General features: G+C 42.4%; 1 protein-coding gene across 3 annotated transcripts in view; it reads right to left on the bottom strand.

The window, feature by feature from the left end:
* Nucleotides 1-215: 215 nt before the first annotated feature.
* The window catches only part of GOSR1 (golgi SNAP receptor complex member 1), a 51,228-nt gene continuing 33,319 nt past the window's right edge, over nt 216-18,124 (bottom strand). For all 3 annotated transcript variants that reach the window (XM_090025426.1, XM_090025425.1, XM_090025427.1), the window contains exons 8-9: nt 5,337-5,419; nt 216-4,055 (exon numbers count right to left, since the gene is read on the bottom strand). In XM_090025426.1, coding sequence (XP_089881552.1) covers nt 3,931-4,055; nt 5,337-5,419 — 208 coding nt within the window. In that variant the 3' untranslated portion in view covers nt 216-3,930. The remainder of the gene's footprint in view (nt 4,056-5,336; nt 5,420-18,124) is intronic.

Genomic DNA, 18,124 nt, shown 5'->3' on the forward strand with positions numbered 1-18,124 from the left:
TGGAATAGGGTACATCTGGTGGTGGCCATGAAGAGAAGTGAAAGTTTCATCATTATAGGACTCTTCCGACAGGACTAGATAAGACTGACAGACCCTGACGCAGGTGACAATCCTGCATTGACAGAGGGATGGACTGGACGATTAACCAGGTCTTGCCTACATCTGAACGGCTGTACTGGCAGCCAGGAATTGTTCAAAGAAATCTTCTGCACAGATCATTTAGAATTCTAATTTATTATTAAATTACATAACAAAGCTTTTTTTATACATACAGAAAATGCACGATAGGGGAGAACAAAAGTCATTACAGGTGCAATAAAATAGGTAGGTTTCAGCAAGCCAATTGAAAAGCAAACAAATTAGAAAGTGCAACTGGAAAAATACACAGGGCCCCGGACTGTTATGTTCCACGACAAAAGACGACAGCCTTTCCTTTTGACCAAGAATGATATGAAATGCTTCCTGGCTCAGCGGTGGGCACGCTAACAAAGGCTTTCACTTGGATCGATCACACTCGGGCATCGAGAGAGGCACAGGGCGCCAAGTGGATTTGCAGAGGTCTCCCCGAACATGGCTCAGTTTTGTCTTTAATTATCTTGTACTGTATTCTTTTGTGCAGCCCACTTTTACATATGCTCCAGTCTCCAAAGGGGGGGCTGTGCAAACTCTCTATTATGAACATAGCAGAATTATTTTCCTCATTAGAAAATTGTGTCCTGAATGCAATTTGAAAACAGGGAAAAGAAATCCTGATGTGCAAAGGCATCTCGGGAAAGAAACTCAGCTCAGTCGCTTAACTCTGTTTCACCTGAGGTCCATTTGCAACATGCAGCAAGGAACTGAACTGCACTAACCACTTTTTATAAGGATCTTTCACACGCTAGAAAAACAAAAAGGGGGTATTGGTTGGTTGGTTATGTAATGGTGTGGTGGCAACTGGATTCGTAACTGGATACCTAGAGGTTCCTCATCTCACGAATGATTAAATGAAGAAAAATGCCGTCTTTTCCTTTTGGACACCTAAGCAGGAGCAGACTCCTGGTTAATGAAAGCACGTACAGACTTAGTGAACACCCCACTGGTCCCAGCCATACACAAAGGGAATCAAACCCATTGGGCATCCTTGCTTTGCCAGTCTCTTCAGCAAAGGATGCTGACTAGTGATAAATCGGACTGTACTGTAAGAAGGCCGGGCTGCTGTGACACCATAGCTTGCACAAGACACAGCGTTTCTCTTCCTGGGCGGCAGAGACTTTGAAACACTCTCAAAGTGACTGAGAGCAGTCGCCCGTGTGCCTTGCCAGAATCGACTGCCTACAGCTACCAAAAGTTGGATGCTTTACAGGACTGCGATACTACCAGCTTCACTGGACTACCTGCCCCCAGCAAGTTGCGAAGCCTGGCTGCTTTTAAGTGAGGGGAGAGGGACCGAGACAATGAAAGAATAAAGCAGCGGGAGTCACGAGAACAAGCTCCGCTTTGGAGACCCAGGATGAAAGACTGAATAAGCCTGCCATTTCCTTGTTGTTCTCATTTATCGTAGTCCACTGGCCTAGTTACAGATTGGATGCCCTAGTTGGGAGAGGGATGGAGGAGAAGTAGCAAGTTCCTTCCCCTGGCCACTAGCATTCCTTCTTAGAGAGCCAAGCCACGTGCCAGGACTGCCGCACGCTCACGTAAGGGGCAGTTCTCCTAGGGTACCTGAATGCGTTAGACGATACCAAACTCTCTCAACACCATTTTGCACTGCAACACAAGATCAGCTCCTCGCTAGCCGTGAGAAGTCAACTGCTTACACATTTACGATCATCCGCATGTTTTCCATAGCAGCTTCTGTTGCACAGTAAAATTAAATATATAATCAATTAAGTCCACTAAAACGACCGGTTATAAGATTAAATATATGAATTTATTTATGATACTGCAACTTTTCTAATTGCCCATTATACAGCAACCAAATCCTATCAATCCTAACAGGAACGTAACTGCCAATCAGGGCCCTTTGAAAAAAATCAAAGAAAATAACATAACAGGGGAGCTGAGCTTTGATCTCCCAACACACAGAGATTCACTAATAAACTTCCTTTATCTTTCAATCTTTTTCATGAAAAATCCCCCCCTAATGAGCACTTTATTTCACACCAGGAATATTCCCCAATCATCCAAGTGACCATCCTTTATTTAAAAAGCTAAGCCTCAGAACTTTACAAGCGATTGCGAACTCCTTCTAGTCCCAAAGAGAAGAACCAACAACAAAAAAAAGGCTTTGCAGCCTGCTCAGCACAAAGTCGTTACTCCGTACGCAAGCCTTTTTCAAGTCCGTATGAACAATACAGTTTACATTTAACCGTGTGATTTTACACACTACACCGGCACAATTCTTTATTCCCTCCAACAGGGTACTTCACATACACTATAAAAGCAGTAATGAAATTATGACTGTCCTGGGCTGGTTGTTGTTTAGCACAGGCTAAGGTCTGGAGACTGTATCAGACAGCGAGGGTTACCAAGAGAGCAGACAATGAACCTACCAGGAGCACTGCAAGTGAATTGTGCAAATAGTTAATCAGGTCCTTAGGAAGAAGTCCAGTGCCTCAGAATTTTCCTTTTTTACATTATAAGACAGGTGAAGATAGAGAACAAATGGAAAGAGGAGATGATCTGTAATTTCTACATCTGCTATATCAAAGACATTCCTGAAGTTAGATCGGTTAACAGTTACTCAATACCAATACATTTTGATGACAAAGTATTTCTGGTGTGTTTTGACAGCTGAAAAAAATCTATTAATTTTTTTTTGCACTTACTAGAGAAGAGACTTAATTGCATATTCAGCCATTCACTCATTCAACTTTTTTAACTGTGAGTTACGTATTTAACAATTTTGCACACGGATACATTGGTCACTGGGCATAACCACTGTATTTTTCATTCCAATGTACAGTTTCAATCTCATCCTACTTACAGTGTAAAAATATTAATGCTATTAGAATAACTTTCATCTAAATTAAAATAGAGACTTTTTTTTAAATTGTAATATCTTTATGAAGACTTTTGTGGTATCAGCCCAAACTGAAGTATTTATACCCAAAAGGTTACTTTCGCTGAAAGTGTGTTTGGTCACTCTTCAAATGAATTGATAACATGGTGAGACTGATAGGATACTATGCTCCCTTTTTCCAAAGCAGGACTGCTAGTATTTCCTGGAGTCCCCTTAAAGCCACAAGAAACCTTTTCCATTCTCCTTGGAGAGCAGTTTATACATCTTCTGTGCAAAAAAAAATAAAATAAAATAAATCGAACAATCATCATTTGTCTGAGGAATTTGTGGGAAGAAAGCACAGTTTTCACAGCATAAATTATGTAGACATGACTTGCAACTGCTCAACCACGAGTTAGAAAATATTACAGAAGTTGTATTTAGTAATAAAACAACCTGATGGCTTAAAGCTGCCAGATCCTTAATGTAGGGCCAAAATGTCCAGTACTGTACTTGACCTTGAGGGGAAACCGGCTTCCTGAAGAGGTTCCATCCAGGAGAAGCGAACCAACATTTTTTCCACTTAATAGGCAACAACAGATCGCATCTTGTCAGAGTATGGAAGCTTCTCTATTGATTCTCTTAAATGCTATATGTTTACTTACCTCATAGTGAGATGGGGGATTTAAAAATAAAAATAAAAAAAAATAAAAAATCACAGGAGCAAAATTAGACAGAGAGTAAATGTGTATGGCAAAGGAGGAGAAATACTGCAGCTTCAGCTCAAAACCAGTGTTGCAGAGTCTGCCACCATAAACCTTAGACATCATGCTGACATTCCAGCCACCATGAGCTGGAAGGCTGTTGAACAGGTCTACCGACTTCCCCCACCCACTTCTCCTTGATGGGGAGGGAGAGATGAGGTTGCTGAAGTCTCTGGAGAATGTCCATCAATGGAAAGCATATAGCAACAATAAGATGGTACAGATGCCAATAACGCCACCCAAGATAAGAGAGTCTCGTCGCTTCCGTAGATTGATCCTTTGAATCAGGTTGTTCACTGCAGGAAACCGATCTTTAGGGAGGCTGAGTTAAGGTCATGTCAGCAAGTAGCACCCACACTGAACAGGCCCCAGTTTTCGGACTGAGAAGTTACAATCCAACTGTTTAGAAAGACTTGCAGACTGGAGAGAACAGATGCAAAAAAGCCACCTAATGGCTAGTTATCCACATAACCATTTGCTCTGTTAATAAGGGAAACAATGAGAGCGAGAAGACGAAAGAGCAGCTTAAAGTTGGCATTTATGTAGAATTGCATATTTAATCAGCTAAGCTACTAGTGGCAGATGAAATGTTACTTTTACTAATCATATTTAAATAAGAATGAAAAATTAGGCAAAATGCATACATATTTGTAGAATTTATCCAGAGTGGGGACAAAGGAGAGTGCCTGCCGATGTTTCACATTCAGTGGTTGCCTATTGCTGCATGGCATGGAGGGAACAGCTGCCCTCGCTGCAAAATGTTCGAGCTGTTCTTCTTCAACAGTGGAAAAAAAAAAAAAAAAAGATTTGCAAACAAGATTTCAAGTTTCAGACCTTTGTCTTTAAGGATCTTTTAAAGCGAATATTTAATTGAATTGCTTTTGTTCTTGCCAGTTGCTAAAAACAGTAATGAAATTTATGCCTCATCTAGCTACAGATTTTCAGGATGTAATCTGTCTAATCAAATGAGGCAGATCAAGTGCTTCTCTTCAGCCTGCTAATGGAAAAGAAGAAATAAATTGGGGGTGGAGGGGAATGAACACAAGTGACATCAACAGCCAGCACATCCTTTAGCTTGGAGCATGCAGCGAGAGAGATGAAATGAAGCAGCTAAACGTAAAATCAAGAAGTTTGCATGAGACGAGAGGATCCCCAGGTCATGCAAACACTGAGTTCCAAACTACAGCCATGACAAATCCATGTCAAGTGGCAGCTCCCTTTCTCTCTGAAAGAGAAAAGCAAAGGAAACACTAAAATGCAAACCTGCTTTTAACACAAAACATGTAGCTGGAGTACACATTGACTTTGCCCTAGAATGTCAAATGAAAAATTTAATACTGGCGTACGTGGAGCATTCAGACTCATGCTTCAGGAGGTCAATAACTAGTCCAGCACATCACTAACCGGGAGGCATCTTGTTGATAAAGCAAGGCCGGCAAAATGAGATCTGCTCCCCACTAACAATACGAAGATCGCTGGAGTTGCACGGCTGTGGACAACAGAAGTGTTTTCACCCCAATTTGCAGAACAAACCAGTCTTGAGGCAGCCCCCTCTTCAGGCACGAGCAGCATAGCTCTTTCAGAAAGGATACTAGCAAAGGTGTTCATCTTGCTTTGTAATGACTTCAGCATCCCTCTCTGTGAAGTCATATTTTCTTTTGTTGCCATAGCAATGCTGGAGGAGGGGGAGAAAAAAAAAAGAGTGGATCAAACTGCTGGTGCCAAGAATAATCTGCAAAACAATGGACAAGCAAGGTGCGCGCCACTCCTTTGAAGGGTGGTGAATGGGATGTAGCTACGAGAATGAAACCACGTATTTTCTTTGCTGATCTTTACAAGTTAGCTTTATACCGCTTCTCCTTTTAATAGACAGAAGCAAGCAACTTTCTGAACAGTGCAAGTTATTAGCAACAACAACAACAAAAGGATAATGAAACATTATAGGCCAGCCTTGATTTTCTTCAAGACCAAAGAGTCTTGCTTCACTCCAGAGGCACAACAGACCTTTTTTGCACTAGATTAGCACCCAAAACATCTCACTGGCTACACCAAGGTGCGACTGCCGTTAAAAAAAGAATTTGGTAATAAGTTCAACTCTAATTTACACAACAAACGCAATCTGGACAGTGAGCATCACCGCCTGAGGCCAAACATCTCATGGAGCTCTGCGCTGAAAATCAAATGCAAGGCTGTGCCCTGCAGTCCCAAGGGCTTCTCTAGCCAGTACGAAGTGCTGCAGTTATTCCAGTTTATGCGAGGTGCTTAGTCCTCTGGCTCCTGGGAAATGGATAACATGGGTCCATCTGCTGTACCAAACATCTGCATTCCTGCACTCTGTCTTTTACTCAAGACTCTGAATTGGTTGGTTCCCATCAGTCAGAGTTGAATGACTGGTCAATATTGCGAGAGACCCCAGAACATGATTTTCATCAGATGGGACCAAATTAAGTTAATTTAGAGCCCTGGTCGTATCAACCAGTTGGCCCAACTCTTATCAGCATCAGTCACACGCAAACTTCACACAAGTAGAACAGAAGCATTCCACCCCCCCGCCGCAACAAGTAATATATTTAATGATATTTCAAGAATCAAACAGTAAAAAAAACCTGACAAAGTATTTCAGAAAGTTGCGGGGGGTTCATTTGCTTTTATTCAGGTATAAGCAAATAAATCAAAAGCAAGGAATGAAAGGGCAGCCTGTTACTTGCATCCACAGCTCTAATTTCATGTAGCTGCTCTGAAAATAATAGCTTTGTCAAGGCAAACAACATTTAAGCTCAATTACGTCTCAGAAAACAGAAAAATGTGAGAGCTGAGGCCTGCGGAGACTTCGTGTTTAATAAAGAACTGAAATATGAGAGCATTATTTAACCTGCAAAATGCTATTCCTGCCTGGCTGGTGAGCGGTTCTGGAGCATGGAAAGCAAACAGCACATAAAAAAATGGTTGGATAATACCCAAGGGTGTTACTCCTACACTGCTGTTAACTATATCTACATGAGTAGTTTTAAACCTTTAACACTTAATTAGTCCCACAATCGCTTGAGATTTAGGATGCCTGAAAAATTGTTTCGGAGGAACAGAAGGGTCAATTACCGGCAGGACAACATAGTAGAAGGCAACCTGAGAACAAGATCAATGCTGTCTTCTCCGAGGAAAGCAAATACAAGGTTAGAAATATCTCGGCACTGGAAAAAGAAGGAAAATCCCAATCCTTTGATATTATCTTTATCCGAAATGACAACCACTGCTAAAATTCACCACGCTGTTTCGAATGACAGCAAGTATGAAGCACAAGGGATGCACTGGTGCTAAATCAGTCTCTTGGTATACGCTTTTCATTTACAACCACAACTGATACGACTTTAACCAGTCTCTATAGAGCACAAAGTACTTGGTTTTCAAAAATTTTACAAAAGAAGAATATCTGACTTCAGGACCTTGCACTTGTGTTTACACGTGGATACCGCTGAAGTGCAAAAGTGCTTGGACTGCTATAGCTTATTCTGTAGGGGAAGAGGCATTAAATCGCCCTGCTATAAGAGAGACTCGCTGTACTACAGCTTCATCCATGTTAACGGTTATACCGTGACATCTCAAACAATACTAGTCATATTCATACACTTTTCAAGCATGGACTGCATCTTCCTGAGCAATTTAAACACAACCACAAAACAAGTTTTATGGGTTTGTGAATCTTTAGCAAGGGAACAGTAGCTTCTGCCTTGGCAGGGGAATTGCCTTTGGGACAGGGGGTTTTGCATCACCCATGACCCAGTGGTTCTTTGGCCAGTCAATGACGACACTGCGAACAGCAGTAACACAAAGCTGGGAAAATGGGCAGAATGGTTCAGTTCTAGAGCTGTGCTCAGGGAATTATGGCAAAACACCAAGGTCCCAGTGGGCTGTGCCCCTGAACATTCAATCACTGGCCCCTAAGATCCCCAAAGCAATGTAGGCCATTAGGCTTCCTTGCCCCAACTCCCTACCGCACCTTGAAAGGGCCATTATGCTTGAAATCATCCTTCCTATCATGTGCCAAGCACCCACCCTCTCTTGAAATTCATTCTTCTCTTCTGAGACTGTTCAGGATCCCCACAGGATCTGGCAACATCAACACCAGAAGCAGTGGCCTGTGCAGAATATTGGGAACAGACCAGAGAGAAAGGTTGGATTGGAGGCACGACAACGAAGATGACTATTAAAAACAGCAGCAGCCACAGAGGCGCTGGGAAGGTGAACAAAATGAATCAAGCCGATGCATGGCTCTGAAAGAACCCAGGCAGTCAAGAGCATCCAATCTCATTGTGGAATCACGGATCGTATTTTGCTTACGTCTCTGTGGAGCATGTCTTCCTCTCTCCTCCAAAAGCTCTTTAAAGTGAGTTATTCTGAACAGAATAATATGTATTGACAGGGCAGATCAATACAGGTTTCACTCTAGGATTCCATTAGCACTAGAATGAAGTTGAAAGGTTATTGGTAAATTGGAAGTTTATCAGTCTTCAATGAGTATAAACAGCTGGGTGACAGGCATGCATAAAATTCACCTTTCTAACTGATAACTCTCTAAGAACATATTAATTAGCTCTAAAGCTACACAAATTTCTTAGGACATCGGGAACTATCAAAGGCCTTAAACCAATTCTTGTTTCCAGCTTTTGTTGGTCACCATCAGCATTCTTTTTTATACGCTTTTTACACAAAATCAGCATAGCAGAAACTAAACTGCTGGCTATCTGCAAAAGCAGTCAGGCATGCAGCCACCTTGCTTATGAGCTCATCAAATAAGCAAGGCCAGGTTGGATTCAGCTCTTGGATGGAAGACAAAGACATGCAAGGCAGTACTGACTTGGCATCAACAACTTGGTAGGCAGACTGCTTCCTTCCAAATCTGTACAGAACAAATGCCTTAGTATGGTGATAGTAGGTCGCGTCTTGGCTGGAGGAGCAGTCTCTCCAATTTGATGCGAAACTAAGCCTCTCGCCACCAGGTCTTTAAACAGCCCAATGCCATTCTATATAAAAAGGAGAGCGTTAGCACCAAGACCTGGTCAATTTTAATTTAGGTTTTCTAAATTGTGCCCATTTGAAATTCTGCTGCTAATTTTAACTGGGCACAGAAGTCCTACCACAAAACATCCACTGTATTGCGGTGTACTATGAGCAACTACCGTGTCACCTCCAGAGGTGCTCCATGATATTCCTATGTAGCTTGTAAAGGGCTCTGAAATGAAAGGAGCTATAGAAATGCAAGGTATTCTGAGGCAAAGAGGGTAAAATTAATGTCTCTGGTCCCCAACACTGTCATATGTGGTCTTACCATCGCTTGTTTAATGTCTGTCTGACTTGGTTGATTAATGTCCTCTACACTATGGGAAGCATAAAGGGAGGTCAGCCACACAGCGAACACCGGGGTCCAGGAGTCTTTAAGAGCAGCAACATACACACGGCAACATTTTGTGTTTCCCAAGTACTGGAACTTGCCCCAATACATGGGAATTATCAGCTTTACAGTAGAGATCCCTTTCAGGCCTAAAATTAATATCTGAGGGACAAAGGAATAAGCTAGGCAATCTGTCCTTACCAGGATAGACAATGCAATAAAGAAAGGCATGTATACAGGAGGCAGAGACCCTCAGCAGGGATAAACAGTTACATACAGAAAGCAGGTTTCTGTTTCATGCTGTAAAAGATTTGCAAATAAGACTCATACAGCTGCCACGCAGTATTGGGTGTTAAATGTGTGTCAGTGGCAAGTTTCTTTATATACATGTGTAAATTAAATATGCAAAGTTTTCTTCCCCTACTGTTCTAGGTATTACAATCAACAGAAGACTACAAAGCATTCATTTTCTACTAAGAATAGCTTTCAGGGGAAACTGGATGGGGGGGGGAAGAGGGGAGAGTAATTTAGTAAAGACAGGTGGGATTTCAGGGCTGCACACAGGGGTAGTTTCTTGAGGACCTGCAACTGGTTTCATAGTTATTGCTGAAATCCTCAAACAGTATCCCCTCATCCCCCGTCTTGAAGCAGGCTATGCATTTTCTTACAATGCATCCAGTGACTCATTAAAGCAGCCATCAATTTAGTGAAGTGGAGCTAGAAGATGACTGCCAGAATACACAGAGCGTGTTGCTGAGCTACATGCAGGATACCTTTGGGAAATCATTACGAGACCCTGTTACGGAACACGGGAGTGAACGTTTTGACATCTGATGAGAAAAGCAGTCTGTTTTATAAAATGAGGGAATCAACGGCTAATACTTTAAAGTGCAGAGATTATATATTTTTAAAAACTTTCCTAATTTATATCATTCAGTACACTGAAGAATTTAGATCAACTAGACGTTCTTGAGAAAGAAAAGCTTGAGCAATATACAGTTAGTAATGACACAGTAAAACACACAATTTCCTGGAATCAAATTCCCCTGAATAATAGTTAAACTGGATTTCAGCTACTTGCTGAATATATCGGAATTCAGCTAAAAAGCATTCATGTATTCTTCACATACACACTGAATGCTCAAACTGAAACGAAGCTCTTACTTTTATAACACAATCAATATTCCCAGATAAGTGCAAAGTATTATAAGAATGAACTGAGAGAACCCTTTTGGGACCTCATTTCTAAACAATGAACTCGTAAGTTCTCCGAGCACATTGTCTGGCAGTACAGATCAACTGTAAGAAAAGGAATAATTAACCTACCAACATAGGTTTTCATCAGGTTTTGTTTATTAAGCATCACCTATTGTGCTTTGGCTCTCGCTCAGCCAGTTTTGGATTATTTTCAAACAGAAAAAGTGAAGAATCATGTATAACAATACTCAAATGTGCAAATAAAGTGTTGCATGCATACAGAATAGGATACAAGTTACACTAAGATCTTATTATGGCTTATGGATGTGGCCGCCGATCTCCAACTTGGAATATTATATTCTGTTCAGGCTGTTCATTCTCAAAAGATACAGGGGAAAAAAGGAAAATATTTCCTAGGCAAAATTAATTAAACCCCACGCCCTTTAAAGAATTAACACGGGTGTCATACTTAACTCTTTGCCACAATGGCATCATGAAGGTGGGAGGAAAACCAGAGAAATAGTTCTCCTAAAACTTATTTTTAAGTTGGAGATAATTTCATCCCCTTATGTCACTACAATATTCTCCCAAGTTTTAATTCCATTTTAACGGGGCTTTTTTTTTTTTCTGGTCTTGAAATTTAAGCCTGCATGCTCTAATGGACTGAGATTAGGAGAAAATTTCTCAGTATGAGCTGGTTATTTCACACCTGCACAGTTCAGTACCTATATCAAGATGGCCACTGATGGCATCTGACACTCAGCCCTAGCAGAGGTCTTGCCAAGCTGCTGCGTTTGTATATTTATTTAGTACATAAATTATATTGATACGATAGACCCATTCAAATGGTAATAAACCAGGATATTCCAACTCATCCAAAGCTGACATGGCCAAAGGACATATGCATCGGCCCTTTGGCCGCCTCTTCCCCACCCCAGCAAGGGTCTCTGTGAGCAGTTAACCTGAGGCTAAAGAACAAGATCGAACACACAGTATTTCCTAAAGATGGTTCAGAAATCTCCCATCTTCTCCACCGCATCATAATCAGGATTGTCAAACGCAGGGCTTAGAGCCAAGCGCTAATGTTAAATACATTTAAAATTCACTTCTGAAAAGCCCACAAACGCCATCCTATTTTAACAAAATGCAGTCACGCACCTTATGCTCAGTCACACATGCTCCAAGTGCTCTTAGAATTGATGTTTGAAAAGATTTTTCCAACAGCCACTTACATTTTTCCCTTTGGCTACATACAGAGCCCAACACAACTATATTACCAGAGAGGGGGTTTTCCAGAACCAACCTCAGAAGCAGCTTGAAGAGAGGCAGGGATACTCGGTGCTCAGTGTGCAAGAGCCACTGCGTGTGCTTGCACACACAGCCACACAGCTCCTGCCTCTTCTCTCCATGAATGCCATCCAAGGTCATGTCCACACATTTTCTGTTGGGAATGGCCAATTCCAGTCACTCAAATCAAATGATCTAAGTGCCTTTAAGTGTCTTAGGGTGATATCTTTTAGTAGACTGACTATGTATTTGGAAAAGAGTTAGACGAGCTTTTGGATGCAAGGCATTCTTTGTCAGGTCTTACCCTACTCATCACTCTTCGGCTACTTTAAAAAATGGAGACGTAGTTAGCCATGTTAGCCTGAAGCCAACCAGAAAGCAGGCTAGATTTGCACCTTGCAGACTTAACTAAATTGGAGAGCTATCCAGCACAAGTTTTCCTGAGCTGAAGCTCACTTCATAAGGTGTCGTGAAAGGCTGTGCACAGATCAGTGTATAATACGAGGAGTGATTTGAATGCAAAAATAGAAAGGGAGGGGGGACAAAGGAGAAGAAAAGAACCCACAGGCACAAAGGGTCACAAAAGCGGAGACGTGTGCATGGGCTCCTGCCGCCCCTCGGTGCACAGGGTCAGCAATGTAAGCTCTCCACTCTGGAGGGCCTCAGCAATCAGGTGTCTGTACACACAGCTCTGGGTAAGGAGAACAAATTCTCTATCTGGGAGACCTCCCCAAGATTACCTGAATGTGCCTACAAAGCCCTAGTTACAACCTGTCATCCCGCTCCTTCCCCTTGCTACATCAGACAGTTTTACATAATCCACCTCATTTATAGAACAGCAGCTCCCCCGGGTCAAAAGCCTCATCTCCCTCCTGCCAGTTGTAAGGTGCCATGGACAGCACCTTCAACTGCAAGGAATAATCAAGCGCTTCTCTGAAAAAGGTAGGGGACATCATCTACAGGCCTCTTCAAGAGCACGCCAACCGCAACCAATACACAAAACAGTGCTTAAGGAAACGTGGAGTTTTTCCCACAAAAATAACAATCTTATCTCAAGATGCTTTTTTGAGGATTAACAGGTACCTGGGCTTGACTCGTCAATTCTCCCAACTACTCAGGCAGAGAAGAGGTCCAATTCTTCATTGCTCAATTAGCAGTTACCCAGCAGCAATTCCTTTCTGTTCGTTAACCCACCACACAACTCTGAGTCCTACCCTATCTAAAGCAGCATTACACCCTGCGCTCATGCCAGAACGTCGGCTGTAAATCTCCGTACAGGATTTCAGAAGTTAAGAGGAAGGTGTTGGAGTTAAGTCCAATGCTAAGGAATTTTTCCTCGTTTAGATTACATAACCAGTTGTTCGATCTCTCATTATTTGGTCTCCCTGCTGATTCAGTTTAGCTCTAAAATGCATACATTGCTAATTCTGGCATGATGCACTCATTACTAAAAAGCACCTGGCAGAAAGGCCTGTCAGTTTATCCATGCACTTGAAACAAATGTTCGTAAAATGCGTGGAATTTGGATGCGACTGAAATGTTCCTTGCACATTTCTGTTTTTCTGTTGTATGTTCAAACAGTTCAAGTACAGCTGCTAACAGCTACGCAGTGCCAGGTTTCAACCCTGATCCCCTGTGCCAGTATGAAACTAAGCAAATATTCATTTCCAGCCATTATGTGCACAGCTACAATCTAGCAGGAGTTCCACAGCAACACTCATTTTTTAACGGAAATTTTTAAGCATTCGTTCTGGAGCCTACTGACATGTAGGGTATCCCGTTGCCTGAAGACATGCCACAATGCATACTACGTGCTCTGTTAGTGGGGCTGCTCAGTCAAATCTACATCAATGTAAAGTTAAAATAAAGCTCCAAAGTAGGAAGCTACACTTCAAAGCTAAATAACTGATGTACTCCTGGGACTACTGCTTCACGATGGATCGCGGGAACCATAGCCTCTCATACGTTTCCACTGAACTTCATGACAACAGGCTGGTGTGTGATGAAAGCGGAGAACACATTTAAACTTTGACCTGAAACTGTTGTGACAATTCTGCGCAGGCCAAGCTTTCCTTCCTGCGCTGTTCTCAGTTTGCTCAGATTTTAAAGATGGAACCTCAGAGCCGAGCCAACAAGGGCAAGAGATAAGGGAAAACCTTTCAAAAGAGGTAAATGACTTCAGCACCACCATCACGTCATTTCCACAGAAACCACTCAACTACGGTATTTTTTCCTTGCCACCCATCCATCCTATTCTGCTAGACTCTGCAATGAAGGTGAAATTTAATGTAGGCACAATACTGCCCAAACCGTCAAGAAATGTGTCAGATCCCAAAAGCATCTTTAGGCAGTCCAAAACGAATGAGATTTTTTTATTAAGAGGTTAAATCGCATTGAACCCAAGTTGGTGGGAATTTTCATAGATTTCATAGACATTAGGGCTGAAAGGGACCTTGGAAGATCGTCGAGTCCAGCCCCCTGCCCAAAGGGCAGGAAGTCAGCTGGGGTCATAGGATCCCAGCAAGATAAGCACCCAATTTGCTCTTGAAGGTGTTCAATGTAGGTGCTTGAACCACCTCCGAACCACCTTTCAAAGGCTTGAACCACCTTTTAAATCTGTTCTCTGATTTTTGAAGCTCGTGTGTGGTAGAAGGCCGAATTTCTCTCTTGCTCCAGCAGACCGCAGTCTAGCAGTTGCAGATAACACATAAACGCTGCCTCTCTTTAGGTCATTACTGAGACTGAACTGGGGACCTCTGGGTGTGAAAGCATGTTCCTTTATCAGTTCAGCTAAAGAACCAAGCCTTGGGGCAGGAAGTCAATCTTTATCACCAGCCAAGCTAGTAGGGGATGATACAAAGCCACATCAAATTGATGTAGATCAGAGAAATACTTAATTTCCCCATGCTCCTTCTAAAAGACTGCTGGCCAACATGGTGGAGCGATGACTTTGTCTGAAGTGATCTCAGCAAATGCTGTCATTTTACCTGTAAAACGTATGACCAAGCTTTCTTGTGGCTCAATAAAATGACCAAGGCCCCTGATGTGGAGTAGCACACCTCTAGACTACAGGGAACTATGCTGAGAGGGAGGTTTTCCACCCTTCTTTTTAGGTTTTAAGCTGAAACGGTTCAAAGCACAGGTTTCCATGCCATCAGTGCCTACAGGAGGCATCAAAAATCATACTATGCATGACAAAAATCACAAGAGTCCAACAAAGAGTACATGGTAATCTGCTGGAGACAGAAACTTTTTTCCACTATACAGCATTTTGCAAGTTTGTGCACCTTATTCATGTGCCAAGATTTACAACATTCTCTATTTTTGGAAAACTGATGGGGACAGAGATGGTTCTGCGCTCGGGACGCTCGTTAGTCCTGAATGAAGCAATTCTGACTATGTTTATACTTTAGCTGGCTTCAAAAACAATGAGACAAGGAAAAGCTTGGTTTCTTCGTTTTTTACTTGTGAAATTCCAAGAAGAGGGTGAAGCCAGACATCTGTGGCACTACTGACCAACTAAACAGAAATTTCATAGTTTCATAGTTTCATAGTAGCTAGAGTCGGAAGGGACCTAGGTAGATCATCTAGTCCGACCCCCTGCCTTAGCAGGAAAGAGCACCGGGGTCAGATGACCCCGGCAAGGTGCTCATCTAACTTCCTTTTAAAAATCCCCAGGCTAGGAGCCTGCACCACTTCCCCTGGAAGCCGGTTCCAGGCCCTAGCCACCCTGACTGTGAAGTAGCGCCTCCTAATATCTAATCTAAACTTACCCTCCGCCAGCTTGTGACCATTATTCCTGGTCACTCCTGGCAGCGCACGGGGGAACAGGGACTCCCCCAATACCTGCTGATCCCCCCTGACCAGTTTGTAGCAGGCCACAAGGTCCCCCCTTAACCTTCTCTTGTGGAGGCTAAATGTTGTAATGTTGTAATCTTGTTTAGCAAACTATAACACAAATCATGGAAAAAAGGGTAGATGGCATATACTCACAAGCTGAGGATTAGAGCACATTTAGAGCCAAGGAATGGAGGAATATTTTTCTCTTACCTGTCCCACTATATATGTTACTTGAATTTTTGGCAATAGCTGGCAATTTTTCCCCAAAGTAACAACTTGTATTGACAATCACCCCTGTGACTTTTTGCCATATCCTATCAGTAGATATATATAGTTTTTATTTTTGAAATTGGTTACCAGCAACAGGTTGCAGCTAGCTGCCTGATGCTTCAAACGAAAAGAACCCTACAAAAGAATGCTTCAAAAAGCATGCTAAATGAGAAAAAAGATATGGTAGCTAGATAGCAATAAAAATCATTTGTTATTCTGAGAGAGTGACAAAGTTGGAAAGCGCAACAGCAAATCTGAGAACAGTAAATACATATATTTAGATGCGGACAGACATTTATGTGTAGTCTGCCCAAGAGAAGCAAATGTTGCTCCAGAAGAATGCAGCTGAAGCTACTGCATCCCACACACTCTCTGGGCAGAAATGCACTGCTTTGGGAAAATGTTTGGCATAAGGGTGTTTAACAGTTCTTAAGAAAAATGAATTTAGTGTTTATGAAACATTCAAATTATGAGCCTAGGGAAAATATGCCTTTGTACAATCAAGGAACAGCTCCGGCATAGACACCAGCAGAGCAAAGATTCGCACACATCCATCCATTGCCATGGAGGAATCATACCCGTATCAGAGAGGCCAACTCAGTGTCTGCACCCAGTCAGTTGGTACCTTCTCTGCTGAGAATGCCAACAAGAGGCTTGGCTAGTCCTTCATGGCGGTGTTGCTAGCATGGCCACCTCCCCACCCGGGGTACCTGGGCACATGTCCTTCAAGGCTGGACAAACGCAAAAGGTACTTTCCAACGGTTCCATGTTGGCTGTTTAGTAATAATGCTTTAAAAAAAATCTATTAATGATTTCACAGCTTTTTGAATTACACCCAAATAATGAAACAGCAGATGCAACCCATAAAGGCAAGCAGGCAACAGTAGCCAGATAAGCTAATTACATTTCATTCAACAAAGGAATCAGGATTCTAACAGCTTTGCTGCAAATTCCACATGTTTTAACTGGTTAACAATAGACAAGGCTCTAATTAAGAGCTGGATGACTTCTGACTGGTTAATTCACTTAAGAAGCAGTGGGTGTTACTGCCAATTAATATCATGCCCAAACGTTTGTAATTACTGGAGGAGGACAGGAAAAAGGAGCAAAGGGAAAATTCATTCCATCTTCAAGCAGAGCCTGAACCATTAACACATACACCTGAAACCAAACACTGCAAATTAAGTTATATATCCCGCTAATGTGCTTGTGGTTACCAAACCAACAAGATTTCTAGAACGGACAATGGAGATGGTTTTTGGCATAAGTGACAGAGAGCTACCTCAATACCATTAATAAACCATGCACGCTCCCAAAGTTAATCTATTAACATCACACACACATCCCCACTGAATGGCAAAGAGCTCAGAACTGTAACCATTCAGTAAGTACGTGACAGGCAGCAATCACAGAAAAGCTGGTCTCCAGGTATGGCTGCAGGCAGCTGGATACCAGTAACACCTTAGTGCGGTAGTTCCCAGTTCAGGGCAGGCTGCCAAATCCACCAGGGAACCCAGGTAAATATTGGGTGGTTACCACATCCGAGTGCTACAGCAGCTTTTACTGCTGGTTCCTGTATTGCTATCTGCATGAGCTGTAATTGCACCATGCAGAAATCTTCTAGATCTCTACCAGAATCAATACAGAGGGAGGGTGTGTGACTCAAGCAAGAAAACATTAGGAGACTTTGCATTTCAAGGCTCATCTCTGGCCTTTTATTCCTCTAACTAGAGGGCTGGAGACTACAATAAAAGTGGAGTCACCTCTCAGTTTTCACAGGAGCGAGAGAGTCACCAAAAGAGGGCCCTTTAGAAAATGTCGTTGTAAATATGGTGATGAAGCATGCGTCTGGGGAGGGAGGGCTCTCTGGACTGAGACGGCAGAGTAAAACAGAAGTGGTACCACATTGCAGGTGTCTTCAGAGGCACTTGAATGGAGTGAGAGGCGCTCAGGTAACAAGCATCCATCTTTGCAGATAACAGAGCTGACCACTAATGGCTTCCTTTATCCCAGTGTGCCTCATAGTGCATTACCGGGCTTTAACACATTCCCCTACTACACTAAGTGTACTGAGCTAACTGCATGTTAGCTAGCCAGCCCTTAATGGATACCATTCAAGCCTTGCTGCATCTCTAATTACTCTTACTGATCACTTATGCCATTAAATGCATTATCTGAAATCAAATCTTCCTTTCAGACTTTTTCTTGTAAGCAATCTAAAACTTAAAGCTATTATTTCAGGCACTCTTAATTATTGGTTCACTAAACCCCATGGCTAGAGGGCTGAGATGGGCACGTCATCGAAAACTATTCTGTGACAGAATGCGATTCCACTCCTGACATTTCTGGTCCAGTGAGAGAAGGCAGCATTCCAGTACTTGAAATATGCTAAAATAGGAG

This window comes from Crocodylus siamensis, chromosome 13 (assembly GCF_052110815.1).
Source record: "Crocodylus siamensis isolate JL-2025a chromosome 13, ASM5211081v1, whole genome shotgun sequence".
Classification (NCBI taxonomy): Eukaryota; Metazoa; Chordata; order Crocodylia; family Crocodylidae; genus Crocodylus; species Crocodylus siamensis.